Below are 26259 nucleotides of genomic sequence, written 5' to 3' on the forward strand. Positions count from 1 at the left end.
CATCTGCTCTCCCACTCTCTCTCAGAGATGTGCTTTTCTGACTCTAAAACACCTTCATCCCTTTATTCCCACCTCAAGTAAAAGGTAATTTAATATACCAGATAGTGGGTAAAGTTAATTTAGACTGAGAGAAACCACGTGCCATACATGTCTAGATAAAAGGAGAGAGTGAATTGGATGTCTGCAGGAGAGATGTGGCTATTTAATCATCAGGGCCAGGGCTGTCTAATGGAATTTTCTCTCATTGAAATACTCCATGTCTGTGCTGCTCGGTATGAGTGTCCCTATCTAAGCTGGTGTCACGTCCTAAAAGCATTTCACATAGAGGGTCTTCCATGCTTCTACTACAGGTAGCTAGTGAGTGCCTGAAATGTGGTTAGTGTGAATAATGAAATTTTAACTTTTATCTAAATTTAATTAATGTAAACCAGAATTTAGCCATACATGTCTCAGAGATGCTGTACTTGCCAGTGTATCTCTAGAGGACTCGGGAAATGCGGTGGCCTTGGGGAACTCACCCTGATGCAGGTCTGATCCTCAGTGTTATTGTAACATTGGCACATTAGAGATTAGGTTTAGAGGGTACAACTCACAAGACAGTTGACTCATAGATTATCGTTACTTGGGAAGCTAACTCACAAGTTACTAGCATATGGAAAGCTAACGTACAAGTTACTACAACATGGAGAGCGAACTCACAAGTCATTAAAATACATAAACCAGAATGCCAACTTATTCAACTAGAACAGTTGTTCTCACTGGCTGAATATCAGAGCCATCTAGGGAGTAAAGAATATAAAAGTCTGCATCTGATTGTATTCGATCCAAGATTCTGATTGAAGCCCGGCATTGGTTCAGTGATAAATGTAAGTGTTCACTGGCGTCAGCTTTGTTTTAACCTGGCTCATCTTCACCATTAGGAGAGGGCTGCCAAGCATTTTTGATGTCCACCTAGCTTCTCAGGGAACTTCTCCCCTGGACAGATTCTCATGATCCTTAAACCTTTTTCTGTTAAGACCTCATACCCATTTGAACATTTCTATATGATCAGTGTTGGAATAGACACTCCCACCATTTGCCTTTGGGATCTCTAATTTCCATGCTTCACAATGAGCATCCCCCGCCCCCAACTTCTGACAATCCCTTCATTTGGTAGGCTTAGGCCAACTGAGCTGGATGGACCCACTACTAAGTGACTCACTGACCTTGTTCCCACATTTAAAATGGCATAACAGTTCATTTCCATCACAATTACTTTAGGATATGTGCTGCTGAAGCGAGCACCCACTCACAGTCATGAAATAATGTATGGGAATACATTAAGTGAAATAATGTATGGGAAGTGATTGTCACTATACCTGGAACATGGAGAAAACTCAATGTGAAACTCAATGTGAAAACTTAGATCTTGCATCTTGAGTCAAATCCTGCTTTGGTTAAAAGGTCCTTCTGTTTCCTTGAGGTGCTCCTGTGTATCACTGCTCTGGTTCTTTGCATGACGACTGTACCATTAAGCTTCTTGTCACATACCAACCACCCCACTGACCCACACTCACTACTTGTTCACGTCTTAATCTAATGTCATGAAGTTATCTATACATCTTGATAGTGTACCCTCTTCAAAGCCTTGTATTTTAGACTGAAAAGTACAACCTGAAGACAGATCTATATATCCTCCCAAGCAAAGCCTAGAGAATGGCCTCCTGTGCAAGCAGCAAGGAAGTAGCTCATGATGCTTAGAAGAATAAGATACTGTAACCTCCTCCCTTCTTTAGTTTCTTCACAATTATGTGTGTATAATGCCATTAGTCCTTGCTTATACAACCAGTTCTCTGATCTTCCCACGTGCTTCAATCCAATCTCCCCATTGCATGTTGTACATATGACCCTCTTTTGGTGAGGCAGGATATATCAGTTATGTAAGATTTTTCACACAGTGTCTGATTTATCAGCAGCAGGAGGAAGGTCTGGGGCTACAATGGTGCTGGCTGTTGTCCTATGCAGTAATTAAATCTGTGAAAATGGTTTCTTAGAGTATGGGGTTTCCGAGTTAATGGTAAGAAGCATTTGTATCACACAAATAAAAACGCAACTAGAAAGTGTGAGAAGTGAACAGAAAGCACAGCCTTCCAGTGAGCCATCTGCCCTCACGCCTGTGGAGCACAACAAAGTGGAATCACGCCCTCGCCACGCAAGGTTGCTCCGGGACAGTGACTTGCACAGCAACCGATATTCAGTTGCAATGCATTTGCCACTTGCTTCAAAAGAGATTTTGATCAACATAGTTGTCTTTTCTGCATGCACTCTATCAGACTTCATTAAGCTGTGTTTTCACTTCTGGTTTGCCTTATTATTTGCCGGCATTCACTGAAATAGAGCGCCGATACTTGGTTTGTCCGTCATGCAGACTTCATTTCCCACTATATTTGTACGGCTTATTTTGCTTGCATATAGATGCTAATATATTTCCTTTTAACAGTATGTCAATGCCTTTTTCCTGACTAGTAGACTGTTAGGGAATATCCAGAACTGAGGACTTCCTATCGGTTCGCACAGAGAGGACACTATCTTTATATGAAGAAACTGCTTTCCTGGCAGTCACTTTAAATCCTTTTTGTAAATAATAAACATACATGAGTGTGTGTGTACACACACTCACACACATCTCCAAGGCAGCGTGACTGTAAAGCTGTAAAGCATCAGATGCCTTTACAAACACAACAGCTATAGCACTGGTTTTATTTGGCCAACTACCGTCAATATAACCCAGTTTTACAAGAGTGTGACTTTGGGCTCTGAAAGAAACAGGACTTACAGGCACCATTCACATGACCTCAACTTCAGAGAGTTCTTTCCAGTATGTGAACACATTTCTTCCTGATAATAAATATTAGTTATAAAATAAATTCTAAGGAATTGTGAGTTGTTGACTCTTGAAGAGTCCACCTTTTAATAGGTGGGCTGGGCGGTTACCACAGTTATCACTGTATAAGTAAACTGATATAAAATGAACATTACTATTGACTATTATTATGTATTTTAAAAGCTAATTTACAAAACGAATGCCAAAGAATAGTGAATCGCTGAATTGTAGAGATCTGGTCCTTTGATATCTGAGTTTGGCTAATTCTTAGGAAAAGGGCTAAGAAGAAATTGACCTAAATTTCTGAAAGAAAAGAGAGTCTTAATGTTAGCATTTAAAATTATTATCATTAATATATAACAAACATGAAGGGCATTATAGATAGAGAGCTTAGAAACCTGCCATTCTAGTTTAATATTATATTAGTTTATCGTCTCAGATATAGACTTTGTGGGAGCAAAGCTCCACCCTTCCATACAGTCCATCTGTCTTAGGACTGCACTGTCCTATTTATACCCTGTCACTCTTTCTTCACCCCAGCTACAAACTGCAGGAAAAACTACCTCGCTCAGAAATGATTGTCATGTGGCATTAATTTGGACTGATCCTATAAAAGCGATACCTTATCAGTAAGGTTATAACCTTCATGTTGGAATTTGGTGTGACAAAGTGAAAGACTATTTGAACTATCATTAGTTTATTGGACCATATGGTTAACTACATGGTTAATATATTTCTTAGATTTCTTCAGGATATTCCAACTTCCCCCCCTAGATGAACTGGTGAGGAAAAAAACGGGTATCTGAATTAAATACTAGAAATCCAAACAGACGATTCATTAAATAAACAACAAATGAACAGTGCCCTTGCACAGTGCCTGGCACATAGTCGCCATCAATAAATGGGAGATACAAACAGCGAGGGCAACTACATCTTCAAAGCAATACCATCCTCTGGGAAGCAGGAAAGCAAATGGAGCAGTTTTCCGGTACCACGTAGCTCCCAGTTAGTTGCATTAATTATCCAAATACCATGAGCAGTCAGTTAGAGCTGTGATGGTCACACAGCTCCGAAGGCAGTGCCTACCCTCGAGGCACTTAAGCAGTATTAATACGATACAAATTCTATTTGACAATGCACTGTGGGGAACTGTGACTAAAATTTTACTCTTTTTCTAAATAGGTATCTGTAAAGGATAACTGAAGGACTACTTGCACTATTCAGCTCTAGACTTCACTTATAAGATATCCAGAAGGCACATCATAACTATCTGATCAACGTGCCAACAGGATGACTACATGAATGATTTTATTTTCAAGTTGTCAATTGACAGGACAAGATGAGCACAACACCTATAACTGATTCTCTGGAAGTTAATCTAGCCTGTATGCTATTATCATATAGTCTAAAGTACATAAATTTATCATGACAAGACTTCCAACTAATGGTGGTATCATTCTGCCCATGCTTTCTGGTGTTTGAGGACCTCACGGTCTATTCTCACTCTCCTACTGTCTTAGATCTAATGCATGCTTATATCCTCAAATGGACAATAAAATAAGGAATCTTTGAACTTTACTAGGAACCAACACAGTGTTAAATAAACATTTACTAAGTGATACATAATACAACAATCTAACCTTTCTTCCAATTTTCTTTTCCTTTAATCCAGATTCAGAAACAATGATTGCATGGAAGGCTTGGTGTTTTTATAAAAGTGAGAATCTAGCCATTCAGCAACACAGCATCTGCTTCCAACCTCCCTGTAGTATTTTTACTGCCAGAATTTCACCACTAGCATTTATAATAGTTAGAGACTTAAGAAGTTCATTAAATTATATTGAAAAAAGTCTTTCTGGGTTAGAAGAATTAGCTGCTTCTTATGCTAATTTCAAACAACTTGCCCCTTCTTATTCTCTTTTTGATATCTACATTTGCTGTCTTTTTAAACAGGAACAACTAAAGGACCTGATCCAAGCTGGGGGCAGAGCAGGTGGATGTTACCCTTGCTGCCTCCCAGGACCCAACTGGAATTACAACAAAAATATAGAACAGTCAACCTGAATAACCAAATAAAGACTAACTTAACAGAAATCTTGTAACCCAGGATTACAAAAGAAGCCACATCAAGACTGGTAGGAAGGGTGGAGATGTGAAAAGCTCTGGCCCCATTCCCATCGGCAGCCCCTGAGATTCCAGAGGGATATTTCAGCTGCAAAGGTTCCCCCTGAGAAGAGTGGGATCTCAACCTCAAGCCAGGCTCCCAGCCCAGAGCACCAGAACTGGAAAGAGGCATCCACATAACATCTAGCTGTGAAAATCAGTGGAGATTCTGTGAGCCAGAAAGAGACTAGAGCCTATGAGAGACACAAGCACCCTCTTAAAGGGCCAACGCACAAAAATCTTGTTTGCAGACACTCACCCTGGGCTCCAGCACAGGGAGGGTGGAACAGAATAGAGTTGCTTGAGGAGAGACTTGGGTTAGAGGCCCTGGGAGAGAGCTTAAGGGACACTGGCTGGAGCTCGGTACTGAGTCACTCACCTGCACTGCAGATGCCATCTTTCTTGGGTGGCACACTTCCCTCCATATGGCATCAACCTGGGGGAATGCAACATTCCCACCCTCTGGATTCCCTAGCTTTGGGGTAGGGGCCATTTCTTCCACTTCCCAGAAAACCTGACTGGCATCTCCCCATCACAGGAGATCTGCTAGCCCCTCTCTGGGATCCCGGTGGCCTCACCCTCCCGACCTCTGGTGGCTATGCCCTGCCAGGGTCTGGGAAGAATTCTGGACAGACTGAATCGTGTGGCTCTAAACAGGGGCCATTTTTTCCCTTGTACACCCAATTGTTGAAAAACTCTTCCTTCACACGGCCAAAACTTGGTCTGTTTGGGCCTGATAAAATATGATGGTCTCATCCCAATGACTCTATTAGACCCCACCCCATCACAAAAGTGTGTGAGCACCCAGTGGATGGTATCCAGACGTAGTACACCCTGGAATATTTGTTGGGTAGCCTCAGATCCAGCATTTGCACCAAGTTTGAACGTGTATTGATCTAGTGAACACTCCTAGCCCCTACCTGGTGACTCACTGAGAACCTACCTTATGCAACTCGAATGCTACCAGAGGTTCTTTCAGTGACTCATCCTAACAGACAGCAGGCAGGTGGAGGTGGATCTCAAAGTGCCTTGGTATTTTAGCTGACCTGTCCCCAGGTCTGGTGCTTGTAAGAGTGGGCCTTCCTGTAAACATCCAGGCCCAGCAGAGGCAGCCACAAAGTGTGGGTCACTTTGTAGCTCCAAACCAGTTGTCCAGGGCCAGTCACAGGTAGCATCTGACATTGGTCTGCACCAGAGTACTTTCCAAGAGACCCAGAACCAACACACCCAGGGGTGAGCTTCAGACAACATTAGAATGGTATCTAATTACCTTCACAAGTGGCATATCTAAAGGGAGATCTCAGCAGGCACTAAACCCTGCTGAAGCAAATTCTGTTTTGTGTGGTCAGCATCTGCACAGCAGCCTGTACACTGTGGTCTGGGTTGATCCTCACTGTCAGCCAGCCTGAGGGTCAACCCCATGCATGAACAGTCAATAGCAATCAAGACTCAATTACAACAGGAGGGACCACATAACCCACACAAGAGACTCCTGGAGCACCCATCGCAGGTGACCAAGGAAACTGTGCCACTGGGTTTCACAAGACACCTACTACATAAAGTCACCCTACCGAGACTGAAAATCATAGCAGATCTACCTAATACATTAAACAAACAAACAAAACACACAAAGAGGCAGCCAAAATGGGGAAAGAAAGAAACACGCCCCAAAAGAACAAGAGAAATCACCCAGAAAGGAGCTGAATGAAATGGAGGCAAGTCATTTATCAGATACAGAGCTCAAAAAAGTGGAGGTAGAAGAGGGTAAAGGGGGATAAATGGTGATGGAAGGAGACTTGACTTTGGGTGGTGAACACACAATATACAGATGATGTATTATAGAATTATACACTTGAAACCTATATAATTTTATTAACTAACGTCACCCCAACAAATTCAATAAAAAATAAAATAAATGAAAATGAATCATAAAAATTAATAAAACATTGATTAATTATTGACCTTAGCAATATTTCCCCTGGGGATGTTTTAGTCCCCCTTCTAATGTTCAGAGAACACACAGGGCCACCAAAAATAGTTTGGGACTTTAGGGCTAGTGAGATATTTAATTTTCCTTCACATTTATGGATTATTCATTTTAAATATAAAAAGAATGAACAAGAAAAAAGCTTTACATAATTTATAGGAAGCCTTTCATGTTAAATATGTTTACAGTGAAGAGAAAAGAAGAACAAGGTGTGAGTTTTTTTTACAGGCTTTAGTAGTTCTATTTATCAGATTACTTTCATATGAGCTTTTAAAGGTTACTAAAGATGCAGACAAGAGGCTGGCCACACATCCTGTTTCCCCAGATGGTCTCACTGATACACATCCCCATGTCTGTCTGGTTGGTGCCCCTATTACTCTCCAAAGTGCTGTGGTTTGAAAAGCAATTATGATCATTCTAAAGAAAAACCATATTAAAATTGTGTGGAAATAATATTATGATCCATAAATGGCTGAAATACCTCAAAGATGAATTTTTCAACAAATTCTCAGAAATTATTTTTCAATATTTTTAGTTTTAAGCATACTAATATTTGAAAGATATGTTCTAAAATTCAGCATCATATATGGAATAATGATACTAGGGTCACTTAACTGGTTGAACTAAGGAAAAAAATCCTATTTTCTGTAGCAGCAAGGAAAATAAAGTACTTGGAATAAATTTAACCAAGGATATAAAATACCTGTACTCAGAAAACTATAGAACACTGAAGAGAGAAACTGAGGAAGATACAAATAAGTGGAAGTATATACTATGTTTATGGATTGGAAGAATTAACATAATTGTCCATCCTACCCACAGCAATCTATAGATTGAATGCAACTTCTATTAAAATACCAATGGCATAATTCATAGATCTAGAATAAATACTCCAAAAATTTATATGGAACCAAAAAAGACCCCCAATAGCCTCAGCAATCCTGGGAAAGAAGAACAAAATAGGAGGGATCACAATACCTGACATCAAACTGTATTACAAGGCCACCGGAATCCAGACAGCCTGGTACTGGCATAAGAACAGACACATAGATCAATGGAACAGAATAGAGAGCCCAGAAATAAACCCAAGTCTCTATGGGCAATTAATATTTGACAAACAGGGCACAAGCATACAATGGAGTGAAAACAGGAGGGGTGGGGGAATGATTGAAGGAAGGGGAAGGGATTAGTCAAAGAACATGTATGAATGACTCATGGACACAGACAGTGGAGAGGGGATTAACTGTGGGAGAGAGGCATGGGCTGGGTGGAAGGGGGCAAAATGGGGAAAAATTGGGATGACTGAAATGGAATAAACAATAAAACAAACAACAAAAAATAACTGGTTGAAAGTTCTTGATTTCAAGCTATTACTAACAATAATATTTAAACTTTCAAAAATTTGGCAAGTAATTTTAAAAGATTCTCATTAAACATAAGTTACTTAAAAGGTCAACTTTAATTTTTTTTTAATCCTCACCCCAGAGGTATTGTTCGGATTTTAGAGAGAGGAGAATGGAGAGAGAGAGAGGGAGAGAAACATTGGCATGAGAGAGAAACATGGCCTGGTCGCCTCTTGCACACACCCTGATTAGGACTGAACCCACAATCCAGGCATGCGCCTGACTGGGAATTGAACCTGCAGCCTTTCAGTTCATGGGATGGTGCTCCCACCAACTGAGTCACACTGTCCAGGGAAAAAAAGGTCAATTTAAAAATATATTTTGAAAGATTTTTAGATATTCAGAATCTTTCTGTAGCAATTAGTTTCAGAAAAAGAAAGGGCAGTCCATTATCTCAAACAAGGTGTCTGGCATGGGTGTGCCATGGACCCGTTTGAACCACTTTTGAAATCTGTGAACCCCTTCGAAGAAAATACTTTTTAAATGCGTATGTAAAATAAAATACAAAGTACCACAATAAAATCCAATTTTATTGGACAACAACTATCAAAAATCAAAATATATTTTAAAACAAACATGATAAAGTAATATATGAGCTTCTTCATTAACCCAGTAAATAATATTATTGACAGCAGGTCTAATTGCTGTCCCAATTACCCAGTAGTGATCAATAAGGGATATTGTGAGGTTATCTGCAATAATGATAACGCAGCCTGAAGAGGCCCAGGCACTGCTCCTGCCACTTGAGTGTGTTGACCGAATTCACAGGCGGAGAAAATTTTCATTACAAGGTTAGTGAAAATAAAGTTGTGATTCTTTTTCGCAACCAAGTCCATGACTTCTTGAATTCTATTGTTATAGGTAGGTACAACATTAAGAAAGCCTAAACAAACTACTTTATGACAGGTACATAATTAATTTATCAAACAACTACTAAATGTTGTGACCGGGCTATGAAACAACATGTATACCAACAAAAGCCTACTGAACACTTTTTAAGGAAAAAAGTGAAAAGTCTCATTGAAAATTCAGTTCATTATATGCGTGAGAAATGTCAAATGTAATGCAGGATACAATGAATGTGTTTAGTGGAAACAAAGTAGGTGTTTTCTAGGATTTTTTTTAAAAACCCAAAATGAAAATCCCCTAATATATAGACACGCATTTTATATCAAGCAGTAGGTCCTTTATACCTATCATTAATATTGTATAGTCAAAGTTATATTTTATACATATTTTTCTTCAGGTTTGCATTTTCTTATTTTAACAGCGTCATATATTAAGTGGCAGCTTAAACTTTTCTAATCCAAGTTGTGACAAAGAACATATACACGTACAAAGTTAAGGCCTCAACTTCAGTGGCTTCATTTCCTGGAACATGCTACAAATTATTAGAATTAACAGATACTGCCCAAGAGACAAGATAGAATCACACATCATTGGAACTGAAAGTGACCATAGAAGCCACTTTGTCTGGCACCTCATTTTACTAAAGAGGAACCAGAGACACTAAGAGGTTAAGGGACTTACTCAGACCCGAGATGATAATGCAAAAGCTTAGTCTGAAAGTTAATGAACTCTCTACCCCCCACCCACCATACAAGGATGGAGCCTGATCCTGGGTCCATTTCTACCAAAGAGCTTTGAAACTTTTGAAACAAAAGTTACAATCAACTAAAAACACATCTTATTTATAGACTTTTGTTTCCAAATATAAGAATTAGAAGACTTAAATGGTGATTACATGTCTAGAAAAAAGGTCATAAAAGAATATTAAAGATCAATAACTTCTTTTGAATAGTTTTCAAGGTCTAATTTATTAGCAATGTTATTCTATTGAAAACCCAATTAAACCTTTCCTAATTTTATTTTTTTAGATGGCCTTTTGTTTTCTGATTATAAAAGGAATATATATCTATCACAATAAATTTGAAAATATAAGGACAAATGAAGAAAATATCAAGCAGCCATATCCCAAAAATCAAAGATAATATTGGTAATATTTCAGCATATTTTTTTTAGATATACAGGGTTTGGCACAAATAACACCCCTTTTTTATTTCAAAATCTTTTATTACAAAATCATAAGTATGTAAAATTCTATAACATAACAACAACATACTCAAGCACACCATATGACATTTTAGGTGAAATGTTCAAATTAAATCTAGAAATTATTACACCCATGTTATTACCCTACCAACCACACTCAAGCAGGCATTACTTCTGCTGGATCCTATATATATGTATATGAATATACAACTATAATATAAGCCTATGTATTAAGATAATATTATATATATTTTTATATTCTGCCTTTTCTCTTAGCATTAGGCCATGAGTGTCTTCCCACTGAGTTAAAATTATTTTTAAAACATCATAATTGTGAAAATCTGTTTGGTTGTTATTAAAGTAATAAATTTTAAAACATTATAATCAATACAATTATCTCATATAATTTTTTATGAACAAGAACATTTATTGTAGAGTTTTAAAATAGCAAAACATTGAAAGTAACCTAAAGAAAAATGGGGAGAGACTTGTAGATGGAGTGCAGGATGACAGCTAAGGCTGGGAAGAGGTAGGGGGTGAAGGGATTGAGCAAAAAGGAAAAAGGACTCATGGACGTGGACAACAGTGTGGTGACTGCTGGCGGGGAGGAGGGTATAAGAGGATTAAATGGTAATGGAAAAAATACAATAAGGATTAAATTAAGAAAATAAAACATCAGCTCCCATAAAAAAGGAAAGAAACCTAATTATCTGGCAGGATAAAAATAAATTGTACTATATATATATATATCGATATCTGTATCTCATATAATTTCTCATCACTGAATTATGAAGACTGTCATTGCATCAGGTGACTGTAATGCATTATATTGCTTGAAATCAACATATTTAGAAAATATATTTATAAGATAGTCTTTAAGAAAATTTAAATGCAAATGGTTAAAATCATTGGGGAAAACTGCATACTATTGCAGAAAATTACAGAAATTAAAATTCAGTGATACCATATGCTACTATTAGATGCAGAAATATTCAAAAAGGTTTACCATATTACATCCTGACGGGGCTCGGTAAAGTCGTGAGGGATCTCAGTGCTTAAGGAAGGAAGCAGCGTTTGTTGCAAACTTTTAGTGCCTGGCTCACTGTAGGAGTTTAATAAACATTTGCTGAATGAATAAATGGGAATCAACTTATCAACATGTATCTAGACACCTGAATATGATCATACCCTTTGACTGATAATCTTACTTAAGGGAATATATACAATATAGAAACGCAGAGACTCACTACAGTTTTCTTAAAGGGGAAAAATCGGTCACGTCCCAGTCCGGTGTAATAGGTAAGTAAATGATGTAGTTATTAACAAAGAGCCAGGAAGACCATTTTTAAATTAATTTAACAACTATACTAAAACTATAAGCTTCTTGCCTAAAATTCTTAGTTTAAAATTAATGAAATATTTAAAAAATACTGCTTTATTTAATCTCTTGGTATAAGATTTTATTTATTTTTTAATGAAATAATTGTTGATTTTAAAATCTAAAAACATCATAGCATTTTAAAAAAATGTTGAGAAACCTGGATGAATAAACTATTTTTTCTTCCAATATATATTTTTATAGTCAACCTCCAAAGTGTTACCTATTTGTCATTGAATATCACAGAAGACAGGTTCAAGGCTTTCTCTGACAGTTACACCAATGGCGAGAGAACACAGTCTTGACATTCTTCTTTCCCGATACTGCAACTTAGAGAACTCTATTTCCTCTTACCTAATCTCAGCCTCAGGAGTAGAGAACTTGGTAAAACTAATACACATACACATCTCACTCCACACACCTGACTTAAGGGTGGTAACCTTTCAAACACAACCTAAGTCACATTACCTTTATAAGTTCTCCTGGTTCATTTCCTTCTTCCACCACAGTTAGTTGAGATCTTCCGTTCCTTTCATTGTCCCGAATGCCGATGGCAACCTGGCTGGCCTTCAGACGCTCATATTTGTTGCATGAGGAACCACACCATTGGTAAATTTCCTAAAAGAAAGAGGGCAGATCTTTTGACCCCAGAACTATGTGGTGGACATTCCATCCTGTTGTAATACACATTGTGATTAACTCCAAATAAAAGAAAAGGTATAAAAAATAAAACGTAAAACAATTACAAGGTCATTCAGGTGGTGAGCACATACAGATGGTTTATAATAAAGTTGTGGACCTGAAATTTATATAATTTTATTAACCAATGTTATCCCAATAAATTTAATACTAAAATATTTTAAAATTATCTATTTTCAGGTATATAGGATTTTATATAGTACTTAATTTTTACCTCATTCTGTATTTTGTTACTCTCAGCACTATAAAGTAAGCATTTTTTCCAGTATCCAAAATTTATGTTAATAAACTATTCATAAAGAGGAAAAAAACCTACATATATTGTACAAGGGTTTTCATTACTATGTGAGGCATAAGAAAGACACTAAATGGTCAGTAACGGTTACATAACAGTTATATAGATTATGATACAGAATAACTGTTATCCTATATAGAATAACAGTTACATAAATTACGACACAGAAAAGATATTTAAATATCAAAGTTATACTTCAACAGCAGTTTAGAGAAATAGAAACAGAACATTTTGATATATTATAAAGTAAACAGATTATATTAACTGACATTTATATTAAAATATATGTATTTTAGAATTAGGTACAGAGTTTGGAATCTATACAAATAACAATGTAAAATAACAATAAAATACCATTTTCTCCATTAAATGTGGTTTAACAAAAATAAGAAAAAGAAATTTAATAGTACCTAGGCCTGATGGGGTGCGTGCACAACATATGATGTGAGTTATATAAACTGGACACAGGCTTTTTTTTTTTTAGCACAATTTAGCATCATATTGAAAAACTGTATGTGCTTTTAGAATCAGGAAATTCCATTCCTAGGAGTCTATTCTATAGTAGTCAAACATAGGATACAAAACAAAGACACAAAACCAAAACTTGCCATCAAGAGAAATATGGCTATGTACACGTCACCAGAAGGATATTGCAGACTACATTTCAGTTGTTAAAAATTGAGAAAAATGCTTCATTACTGCTGTAGAAAACTACCCAGGGTATATCATCAAGAATAAAGTGCACGGTTTTAAGAACTGCACAGTTTTAACCCACAGAGAGGGTCATATACATGTGGAAAGAAAAATTTCAATTTTCACAGTATTTAATCACTTTTCTCAAGAAATGTTACATTATTAGGTGCCTAGTATGAGCTAGATGTTGGGGATAGAGAGATGAATAAGAGAAAATGAACAGGAGAAACTGACATGTAGATAATTAATGCTAATAATATATTTGTACTACATTTGGTTTTTAAAAAAGTTTCCACACATATTTTATCTAGTTTGTCTTGAAGCATAGTGGTTAAGTGGGGAGGAGACAGACCTTGGTGGCCACTAACTGGTTATGTGACTTATGTTTGCAGTTTTTAAAACAGCAAGTAAATTAATAAGAGCAACATAAAGGAGCACCAAAGGTTCAAAGACTGGCTCTTTTCTCTGATTACAAGGCATTTCCAGTCCAGAGTGGCAAGGACCTACATCCAAGATTACTCTATCCAGGAAACTTATCATTTAGAATGGAAGGGCAGATAAAGTGCTTCCCAGATAAGGTCAAGTTAAAGGTGCTCATCATCACCAAGCTCTTATTATATGAAATGTTAAAGGGACTTATCTAAGAAATGGAAGATGATCAAAACTATAAACAGTAAAATGACAACAAACTCACAACTATCAACAACTGGACCTAAAAAAAACAAAACCCCAACAAAACAAAAAACAACTAAGCAAACAACTAAACAGGAATGGAATCACAGAAATGGAGATCACATGGAGGGTTATCAGCAGGAAGGGGGTGGGGGGAGAACAGGGGTAGAAGGTAGAGGGAATAAGAAGCACAAATGGTACAAAATAGGTAGGGGGAGGTTTATTATGTGAAAGGGAGAAGCCAAAGAACTTACATGTACGACCCATGGGCATGAACTAAGCAGGGGTGGGGGATGCTGGAGTGTGGGGGTACAGGACAGAGGGGCATAAAGGGGAGAAAAAAATGGGACAACTATAATAGCATAATCAATAAAATATATTTAAAAATAATTCCCTGCTTGCCTAAAGCGAGGCAGGCTTGCTTCCAGACCCTGGGGCTGCAACTTTGGACCCCGTAGACGTGGACCGCTAGCCTCTCTGACACCCTCACTGCACCCTGCTCCTAATCAAACTATTCCACACTCCCCTTCAAGAATAAAGTACATGTTTTAAAAATTCAAGCCTTTATACGAAGTAAAGTAGAGGGCCATGCTTTGCAATCCCTTCTACTCTTGTATTTGATTGCATTCTTCAACATTGCCAAGGGGCATTTCTTTTCTGTTTTTAAGAGAATTATGTACTTGTAATGTTTCCTCTCTAAACTGTTTCTACATCTGGGCGGCTGGGCTCACATTTGGAAGCAATTTGAATACCATGACCACGTGAGCAGTTACAAAGAGTAAGGACAAACGATTCCCAGTGACCAGTCAACTCCTAATCACTGAGCGTTGAAATCAGGTGGTGGGAAGGTGATAAAAAAAATATTTCTCAATTACAGTTGACTTTCAATATTTTATTAGTTTTAGGTGTGCAATGCAGTGGTTAGATATTTATGTAACTTACGTAGTGATCCCTACACCCCTGTAAGTACAGTACACCTGTGGCACCATCATAGTTATTACAATATTATTGACTATATTCGCTATGCTGTCTTTTACATCCCTGTGACTGTTTTGTGACTACCAATTTGTACTTCTTAATTCCTTCGCCTTTTTCACCCAGCCCCCTAACTTCCCTCCCATCTGTCAACCTTCAATTTGTTCCCTATATCTATGAGTTTGTTTCTGTTTTATTTGTTCATTTATTTTGATTTTTAGACTCCACATACAAATGAAATCATATTATAGTATTTGTCTTTCTCTGTCTGACTTATTTCACTTAGCACAATAGCCTCTAGGTCTATCCATGCTGTTGCACATGGTAGGATTTCATTATTTTTATGGCTGAGTAGTATTCCATTGTATAGATGTACCACCTCTTCTTTATCGAATCATCTATTGGTGGGTAATTAGTTGCTTCCATATCTCGGCTATTGTAAATAATGCTGCAATGAACATAAGGATGCACAAATCTTTTTCAATTAGTGTTTTGGATTTCTTCACATAAATACCCAAAAGTGAGATTGCTGGGTCATGAAGCAGTTCCATTTTTAATTTTTCAAGGACCCTTCATACTGTTTTCCATAGTGGCTGAACTGATTTGCAATCTCACCAACAGTGCACAAAGGTTCCCTTTTCTCCACAGCCTCACCATCACTTGTTACTTGTTGATTTATTGATGAGAGACATCCTGACAGGGGTGAGTTAATAGCTCACTGTGGCTTTAATTTGCATTTCTCTGATGATTAGTGATGTTGGGCATCTTTTCATATGTCTATTGGCCATCTGTATGTCCTCTTTACAGAAATGTCTATTCATGTCCTCTGCCCATTTTTTAATTAGATTGTTGGGCTTTTTTAGTGTTAAGTTGTAAGAGTTTTTTTAATAAACTTTGGATGTTAACCCCTTATGGGATGAGTCATTGGTAGGCATCTGCTCTCATTCAGTAGAGTGTCTTCTTGTTTTGTTGATGATTTCCTTTTCTGTGCAAAACCTTTTTATTATAGTTTGATGTAATTCAATTTGTTTATTTTTCATTAGTTTCCCTTGCCCAATGAGATATATCCAAAAATATCAGTAAGAGCAATGTCAAAGAATTTACTATCTATGTTTTCTTCTAGGAGTTCCGTTTTGGATCTTACATTTAAGTCATTAATCCATTTTGAGTTTATTTTTGTGTATGATGAAATGGTCTAGTTTCATCTTTTTGTGTGTATCTGTCCAGTTTCCCAACACCATTTATTGAATAGACTGTCTTTTCCCCATCTTGTAGTCTTGCCCCCATTGTCATGGATTAATTGACTATATAGTCATTGGTTTATTTCTGGGCTCTCTATTCTGTTCCATTGATCTATGAGTCTGTTTTTATGCAAGTACCACGCTGTTTTGATAAACTATACTACTATACTACTGGTACTATACTACTATACTATACTATACTACTACTATAGCCTTGTAGTATAGTTGGATATCAGGTAGTATGATACTTCTGACTTTGTTCTTCCTTGTCAAGATTTCTGTGACTATTTGAAATCTTAATGGTTCCATGTTTATTTTTGAATTATTTGTTCTAGTTCTATGAAAACTGCCATTGGTATTCTGATAGGAATTGCACTGAATCCGTATGGATTGCTTTAGAGAGTACTGTCATTTTAACAATGTTAATTCTTCCTATCCATGAGCATGGTATTTGCTTCCACTTATTTGTATCTTCTTTAATGTCATAATTTTTCATGTAAAGGTCTTTTAACTTCTTGGTTAAATTTATTTGTAGGTATTTTTTAAGGCAATTGTAAATGGGAATTGTTTTCTTAATTTCTCCTTCTGTCAATTTATTATTTTTGTATAAAAATGGAACCAATTTCTGAATATTTATTTTGTATCTTGCTAGTTTACTGAATTTATCTATCAGTTATAAGAGTGTTTTGGTGATGTCTTTAGGATTCTCTCTACATAGTATCATGTCATCTACAAATAATGGCAGTTTTACTCCTTTCTTTCCAAATTGGGTGCCCTTTCTTTCTTTCTTTTTGTATGATTGCTTTGACTAGGAAGGAAGGTGATTTTTGAAAATCCAGACACCTGAGCCCTACCCTTAGGTAATCTCTACTATGTTTCTTAAACGATCCTCAGGTGTTTCCAGCATTCACCCAGGGCTGAGATCCACTGCTGGTAGCACTGAGCACTCTGCACCTGGTACAAATTACAGGGCACCTGTAACATCTAATTATTAATGCAGCTGAGCAAGCTACTCTCCTGGGTACCTCTAGGCTCTGAGCTCTGATTCCTTTCCTAGCTCATTCCATGTGATTTTGCAAATGATTCTTTTCTCAGCAGTCCTGAGGAAAAAAACTTCTAAATTTATATTATAGTGAAATTCAGTAGGTAGATCAGAAGTTAGCTCTCTAGATTGCTCAGACTTGTTAGCAACTTTCATTACTGACTTGCTCTGTATTTATGTAGTCATCTAACAGGTGTTGTTCTTCCGACCGTAGGTGTGTAACGACCCCTCATCTACTTCAAAGGGATTACATAAAAGTTTACAAAATTGTGTTAGCATCTGTAAAGCATTATGGAAGCTTGATAAGTGTGTTTAAAAATGAATTGTAGATAATGATAATTTTACAAACATAATTATTATTTACTGTAGAGTTTATAAGATTGTATGGATCCCAAAATATTTTCTACAATATTTCTTGGGGATAGGAATTGTTATGTACAATATCAACTCACAGATTCATTTCATTATAGTGAATGTTCCTCACCATTGCTTACAGACCATAGTTCTTATTTTTAAAATAGCAAAAACGTATCTAAGAAATGGTAAAACTTTTCAGAGTGAAGTTTTCCTTTTTACACAAAGATAACCAAATCACCGAAGTATCACAAAATATTCCCTACTGAGCACAAAAATGAATGCTTTGTATTACACTTACTCTTACTATTTTAACCTAATTCTGTGCTACTATTTCTATAAAAGTGACATCTTATTTACTAGACAATTTTCAATGGTTAATTCAGACAGGAAATTCAATAAAATATGGATTCTAATTCTAAACTGCTAAAAGTCAGAACTGTTTAAAGTCACATTAGTTAAAACACCCTTTCATTCAATACTAATGAATTTTTATGCAAATATAGTTCATTCAATTATGGCACCAGCACCTTTAAATGTGTTTTAAAATCTTAAACAGAATTTTAGCAACTTATTAAATCTGAGCAATTTATATTCCACCATGTGTGGACAATGTGTTAGGGCATTTCATTTCAGCAGCTCTGCTGGGCTGAAATACATGTGCGTAGCACTATTAATAGACTGTACTGCTCAGTTCTTACTCTAGGTGGTGGGAGGTGGTTAAGACTGCTTCCCACTCTGCGCACAAGGAGACTTTGTATTTAACTGGCGCTGCGCGTGAAAAATTCTCTGCTATAACTCACTTAATATGTTTTGTAGAGGGAGTGGATTGCAAAAAACGATATTCTTCACAGAGCTAAGACATATCTGAATTGATGAGAGAGGTGGAGCTGTATTATTACAAAAAAAGTTGTAATTTAAATTGTTTTATCTATAATACTTTATGGGGATTCAGAAGAAATACCTTTCATTAACCTAATGTAAGAGTACTAGACATGGAAAACTGTAATCAAGACATCAGACACAACTATTTACCCTCTATGATCCTGAAGACTTCAACAGCTCAACGCTAAATGTTATATTTCTCTGGAGAAGGGCCATGAAAACTCCCTGTAAACATGGAAGTATCCGTGCAATTCAGAATGAAATCCACTTAAATTTTGGCAAATACTTGATGATGTACATATGCCCCATGAACACTGCCTAGTAGAAGTTGGTTGAACTATAGTTAACTCGTGATACACAAGCTCTTAGAGAAAACAAAGTGCTCTGGAAAATTAGACAAGGGAGAAATCGGGAGTAAAGAAAATCTGTTGCTGGCAATTCACTTGGTCCACTAGAACAAGACATAAAAGCAAGTAAGTAATATTTATAGAACAGCCATACTGGGGGCAAACTAGAGTTTTCTAAAATTTCCCATAAACTATGTAGTCAGGTTTAACTAGTAAAACAGCAAAGTGCAGCCAAACCTCGTTTGGGGTCAGGAAATAAGAGCAGAAATAAAACAAGGGTCAGTGATGCCCTTGAAGGGAAGCGAGATTTCAGAAGCTGAGTTTAAAGGAACACCCCAAACTGCCATGTGATGTTGACTCATACCCTGTGCAAAGAATTCATCATAGACTAGCCATGCTTTTGTTCTTTCTAAGTTACTTATTCTAAATACATCTAAAATTTTATAAAAGGAGAAGGGTGGGGGGCATACCTTGTCCTCTTCCTTGCTTCTATTGACTTTATTTTTTTTTTTTTTTGCTGTATTCACTTTTCCTTTAGAGCTAGTTAACCAACTATCAAAATTCATTCAGATATCCCTCTAGGCTGGAAGTTTTCTAAACCTAGCTTAAAAAATAATAATGAACTGTGCCATATCTTTACTAATTACATTTTTTAAATTTCAAAACTATAAAACATGATTTTGGGGGGTTTTTGAGTAAACAAACAGTAATTTATATTCTATTCTACTGTTGTTCGAAGCCAAGCCCATTCAATATCCCCTAATGGCACATATGTGTTTGGTTTTTTTTTTAACTATCTCTGACTGAAGGATGGAAGATGAATGGAGTGAGTATGCAGGGCCACTGTCAGCTTGGCGATCAGAAAGGAAGCAGTTGTATGTGAACTAGGGCAGAGCAGTGGCGATGGCGAGGAAGAATCAAGGGCTATTTCGTAGGCTAAAGCCTACAGGACTGACCAACAATGCCCTTTGGACGTGTACTGGAGGACAGGAAAAGAGGAATGACTTGGATGATTTCGGTTTAGCTGCTGGGGGTCATGCCACTTACTGGGTCCAGGAGACAACTTTGGAGGCTTCTTTTTGTAGTGACAGTGAGAGTAGATGAAAGGATGTTCTCTCTACAAGTCAAAAGTTTGGCACACCAAAGAAGATCTATCATCACAGTTTATCAAAAACCAATTCTGCCAGGCACATAAGTTGTTGGTGTAACTATTTTTAGCTGACTCATTGGTTCTTCAAGCATACAATCTCTGAAGGTTCCAGGACCTTCCCCATATTGAAGTGGTTCGCACATTCACTGTACATTATGAGACCCTGGGGTGGGGCTTTAAAAGTACTTATACCGAAGTCCCATCCCAAAGTTTTAAAATCAGAATCCTAAAGATCAAATCGCAAACATCAGTATTTTAAAAACTTCCAGATGATTCTGATGTGAAATACTGATTTGTGCAGGAGACCGTGGCTCTCACCATTGACAGCACCCAGAGGTCAAAGGCTATCTGGTTTTCACCCTTAGACTCATGTACCCAACACATACTAAGCACGCAATAAATGCCATTCATTCCTACTTTCACTGAAGGTAAGTTTTTAGAGATTTAAGATTAGGTTTATCTTCCCCATTATCTTTCCTTGTTACCTCATGGCTCTCCCCTCATAAATCTAGTGGAATGTACTACTTTGGGGTAAGGACAAATTTATCTAGAAACAAATAATTTGCTCAGTTTTTAGTTTTAAAATAAGCATTTTAAGTCATAACAGAGATAAAAGTCTGAAATCCAATATTGTTTTAATTTACAAAAATCTTGATTTTGTTAAAGTTTTTGGGGGCAGAATAAGAATTCAGTCTAGAAAGTTGGTTGTGCATATCAAGAACCAGTCTTGGCCTTAGGGGCCAGAGTGTATGGCAGGAACCGTGGAGTAGGTGATAACGTGATACGGTGTAAGACTAGTTTGTCAGGCCCAAGAAAAGAATGGCAAGAGATTAGAGGAGAACCAGGAAATTTGATCAGGCGCAATGACTCTTTGAAAAGAGCTCAGTACACTTTCCCTTCCACATATTTGTCATACATTCATCCATGATCCTGATCATTAGAGCAGAAACGACTGTGAGCAGTGTCTAGGCAGTGGGAGTAATGTGGCTACTGCGTCCCTACAACTCCAGTGTGGCATGGGAAAATCAAAGCAGAGTTCCTTAGCGGGGGTGGGGAGGGGTGGGGGAAGGAGGGCAGCTGACCGAACCAGAAAGGGTCTTGCAGTGGATATGTAGGTGGATTAGAAGACCAAAGTAAGGCTATGGATATTTCCCAACCAATGTGTTGGGACAGAGGCCAAAGCCCAAAGCTCAGAAATAATAAAATGGCTATGCTTCAATAAAAGTTAGAGAGGAGTTAGGACTGAAGACTGCAAACCAGACTCACTCTTCCATTCTCAACTGACCCCCATGCCCAGGTCATAATGTTACACATGCATGCCAACCTGAGGGATCGAAAAGGCAATGGGTGGGGTAAGTTTAAATTGCTCTAATGGTAAACAAACTTCACCTTGATGAGGAAGGATTATTATATTGTAAACCCTTCTGCGGAATTAGAAGATTGACAATAAAGTCAGGTTAAGTTATAGATGAAAAAAAATAAATAAATAAACCTTTATGCCACCAGGACTGCATGAGACTATATGCTTTATGTTGGACAGCTATGTATCTGTTCAAACATTTGTTGGGTGATATTAAGTTCTGGGCCATATACTAGGACCGAAGTGAGTAAGTGAGGTAAGTGAATGGACAGGCAATGTAAAAAGTGCTAGAGGCAAGTCTCTGCATGGAGATAGGAAAGGCAGATGTGGTGTGCCTAACTCTACAGTGTGTGACATGGGACAGAGGAGGCAGAAGAGGAGGAGGCCAGGGAACACTCTGTAAAGAAGGCAATATCTGAGTCAAAAATTTAAGGATGAGATGATATAGGATGCTTGCTGGAGAAAGGAGATGCGGATGGGGAGAGTATTCTAAGCAAATAAGCAATGTGCACAAAAGCAAAAGCATGACAACTTGAGGGGAAATGCCACGCACGAGCTATCATGGTGGTGAAAGGGACAGGATGGACTCAAGGGACACTTAAGAAATAGAATAAGCTGGGCACAGTGACTGACTGCACGTGCAGCGATAGGCCGGGCAGAGAGACAGACTGCATGTGCAGCAGCGATAGACCAGGCAGAGAGACAGACTGCACGTGCAGCGATAGACCGAGCACAGTGACTGACTGCACGTGCAGCGATAGACCGGGCACAGTGACTGACTGCATGTGCAGCGATAGGCTGGACAGAGAGACTGACTGCACGTGCAGCGATAGGCCGGGCAGAGAGACAGACTGCATGTGCAGCAGCGATAGATCAGGCAGAGAGACAGACTGCACGTGCAGCGATAGACCGAGCACTGTGACAGACTGCATGTGCAGCCATAGGCCGGGCAGAGTGACTGACTGCACACATAGACCAGGCAGAGAGACTGACTGCACGTGCAGCCATAGGCCGGGCAGAGTGACTGACTGCACGTGCAGCCATAGGCTGGGCAGGGTGATTTCCTGCACATGTAGCATTTGGGAGAAGTTGTCAGGATGACTCCTGGATTTGCAGTTTGAGAGCCTGCATGAGCGGTGGCACTATTCACAAGACAGGGACAATAAGGAGAAGTCGTTTTGGAATGAGAGGGTGAAGTTGATGAGTTCCATTTTTAGACTTGTCATGTTTGAGGTTCCCATGATGCACGCAAGCTAAAGTATCTGGGAGGTAGTCAGAAATAATGGCGTAGAGCTTAGGGGAGAGGTCCTCACCAGACTATATCATTTGAGATTTACCAGTGGGTGAGTAGTTGAAACTTTGGGGAAAGATGAGTTTGCTCAGAAAGAATGTGTAAATAACAGACAATGTCCAAGTGGAATCCTGAAAAAAAAAAAAACATAAACAGACAAAAAACTTGAGAGGATGCACAGACCATGTTCAGAAATATGAGAAAGAGTGGCTTGAAAAGCTACTGGGAGTCTGGGAGCTAGGGGAAGAGTGAGGCTGACAGAGAAGGGAGTAATCAAGTGTGTCAATGGCAGCATAGGGCAAGTGGTTAATGATCAAAATGTCTACTGGATTTATCAGAAGGCAATATGCCTGCAGGAAGAACCGTCTCAAAGAAACAGTGGGAGTGAAAGTCACACGACGTGGGCCGAAGACCGAGGGGGAAATGAGGAAGTGCAGACTGCTTTCCCAAAGCAGCAGGACTGAACAATGAGACAGGGGCTGATGGATTATAAATAGCAAGTGGAGTAGGGCAAAGCCATGTAACTGACCAAACAAGTTAACAAGGAAACAGAACACACAGAATTCGCCACTCTGTGAAATCTAATTCTCCACCAGTGGCTGACTTGGGCATCGATTTCTAAAGGAGCTAACTCCACATGCCAGACTTTGAGAATATGGCCTTTTTTCCATTATCCTTCAGTTACATTCTGTAGTTACGTTTTGTGGTAACATATTTACATATGACTTTATTAGTTAATGTCTACAAATACCCCATATATTTAAAAATAGTGGGGAAATAATGATGTATAAATTCATCAACACCAAAATATATGGTTTGAAAGCATTTCCCAAGATTTAGTAAATTCCACATTGCTGACATCTAAGCATGTTTCATATTATGTTCTGAAAACATACTAAGTATAAGACAATCTATTCAAATTATCCTGTAAAATGTTGGCAATTTTCAAAGTGACTAAACAGATAATTTTACAACCTCATGCTTCAGGTTGAGGAGGTTACATTGGCAGGCACTGGGGGCGTTTACTGTAGTCTCAAATCCTCTCATAGTAAATGTTTTTAAGGTATATGGCATATCAAATGAATAATAGTGATTATTTATCAAAAAAGCTGACTTCTCTCAAACACAATCAAGATACAGGATTTATGTCAAATCAGTAACCTTAGTGTTGGCCAGTTGGCTTTAGGTGGGAGACAGCTTTAGATGTCCAACCGCCTCTTTCACACCTGGGTAATCACCAAACATGAAGAAAACTGCACTGATTTCCTTTTGTGCTGCCTAATGCAGAAATGGTTACAAAATAATTAACTCAGATTAAAATGTTATATTAAAGAAAATGTTGGTTCCATACCTTCTTTGCTTACTCTGACACACCCAAAAACTAAAGTCACTAAGGTAACACCAAGATCTTATCATCAGTTAGTAACTTTTGGCAATATACCAACTGGTTAAAGATTAGTTAACATAAAGACAGATCATGTGGTATTTGTTGCAATGTACTTAGTGATCCAGTGCTTTTTTCCTACTGGGGTATCCCTTTGAGGTGTAGGAAATTTCCACAACAGAAGAGTTCATCAAACTCTGGTTTCTCTGCAACAAAGTCATTCCAAATGCCTGTAACCAGGCATGAGAGCAGGTGACAACTTGAAAGTTATTAAGTATAATTAACTATATAAAATAAGGATAATTTACTTTCTTAATTTTTTTAATTGTTATTCAAGTACAGTTGTCTCCATTAAGATAATTCATTATTAAACAGATGAAGGTCCTTGAACCTTATAATAGAGACTTTGTCCCTTTTTTATGAGCCTGGATTTGTGGGTTGTACACCCATTGCCCAGCCTTACCTATGGGAAGAGAACATACATTACTAGAATGACAACCTACCACCCCACCCAAACATAAGCCTATTGTGGAAACTCTATTAATACTTGTTCAACAAAAAAAAATGATTTAATTAATAGTACTACTTCCAGTGAATTCTAAGCCAGATTAGACATACTCAATTCTAATTCAGCACATTCTGAAAATGTTACAAGATAGTTTAGAGAGCCATACCATCTGATACACTACCAAGTTCACTTGTAGTAAAAAGGATGTGAACTAGAAGTAGAAAAACCCAGATCCTATTCCAGGTCACCACTCAACCTGTATCAATGCAAGGGACTTGCTCACACATTCTAAGGCTTTGTCCCTCTTGTGAAACTGGGATGGTAACTGCCATTTCCAGATGTGACTGTGTGTCAGATGGGACTGAATCATAGCTGGCTAAGATTTAAAATGCCATTAGAAACCAGAGTCAAGATGGAAAAAAACACGGAAGCTCGAAGAGGTTAAAGCCTTGCTTAAGACCAAAGAGTAGACAGCAGAAGAGTTGAATTCAACACTATTCATGATAAAGGGATTGTTGCATTTATAGAGTAAGTACATTACCTATGATATGCGTTTTTTTTAGAAAAAAAATATTTTTAAGTGGTGGCAGTGATCAATTACATTGTCAGTGGGAAGTGTCTCTCATTCAGGGGCCCTAGAGAGCATTTAATCAAATGCCCAAATTTTATAGGTGAGAACCTGAAACTAGTAAAGTATAATGAAAAATGAGGTCCCCTTCTTCTATGAGACATACCATCTTACATGTGAAAGTACTTTAAAAATGGGATAAAAGGCTCTAACATATAAGTGGCTGAGATGCAAGTGAAGACAGACAATTAATGATTGTGCACAGGCTGAGGGAGACAATGCGTCACTGTTTTGGGAACTTTGTGGCCTGATGACACATGTGGTCATCTATCTGTTTAAATTGTGGTTTTGGTTGCAGGGGAACAGAAGCATGAAACAGAAAACATTTGTTTTCTGCCTTGATCTGAGGGGTCAGCAGTTAACCTGGTTAAGGGAATGAGTTAGCATTTAAAATGGAAAAGGACATTTTCATGAACTTGAGATGTAGGGCAAGAGTGCTGCCATTTTGGGTACAGATGTCTAAGTGTGACACTGAGAACTACACCTTGAGTATATACTCAATGATCTCAGCTATACCCACAAGCTGGTGTGATCCAAGACAGCTGAATTATAGATCAGTGGTAAGAAAAGAATAGGTGTACCCTAATTTAGAGAACGCAGAAGTTTATAGCTTGGGGTCATTTTCCAAACCATTTATAACCTAAGCACATTTAATCTCTGTGCTGTTGCTAAATTAATAATGCTTAAACAGAATTTTGTGTAACTTCATTTTCAAAATCCTTAGTGTCCTCTATGCATATGGAATAAACTCTTTTCGCCTCTGTCTGATGCTTTCCCCCAAAATACAGCCCAAGAAGAGGCCATAAAACAAAATGTTCTGATGGGAATCAGCACTGAACCTAGGGTCTAATCCTGGCGTCAGTGCTTACTGACAGCACACCCTTGAGCA

The 26259-nt window shown here is 37.9% G+C and overlaps 1 protein-coding gene across 1 annotated transcript in view; it reads right to left on the bottom strand.

The window, feature by feature from the left end:
• The window catches only part of SCIN (scinderin), a 72342-nt gene that overhangs the window by 32108 nt on the left and 13975 nt on the right, over window positions 1-26259 (bottom strand). The window contains exon 4 of the mRNA XM_024577213.4: window positions 12315-12464. Within this exon, the coding sequence (XP_024432981.2) occupies window positions 12315-12464 (150 nt within the window). The remainder of the gene's footprint in view (window positions 1-12314; window positions 12465-26259) is intronic.

This window comes from Desmodus rotundus, chromosome 6, assembly GCF_022682495.2.
Source record: "Desmodus rotundus isolate HL8 chromosome 6, HLdesRot8A.1, whole genome shotgun sequence".
NCBI classification, from domain to species: Eukaryota; Metazoa; Chordata; class Mammalia; order Chiroptera; family Phyllostomidae; genus Desmodus; species Desmodus rotundus.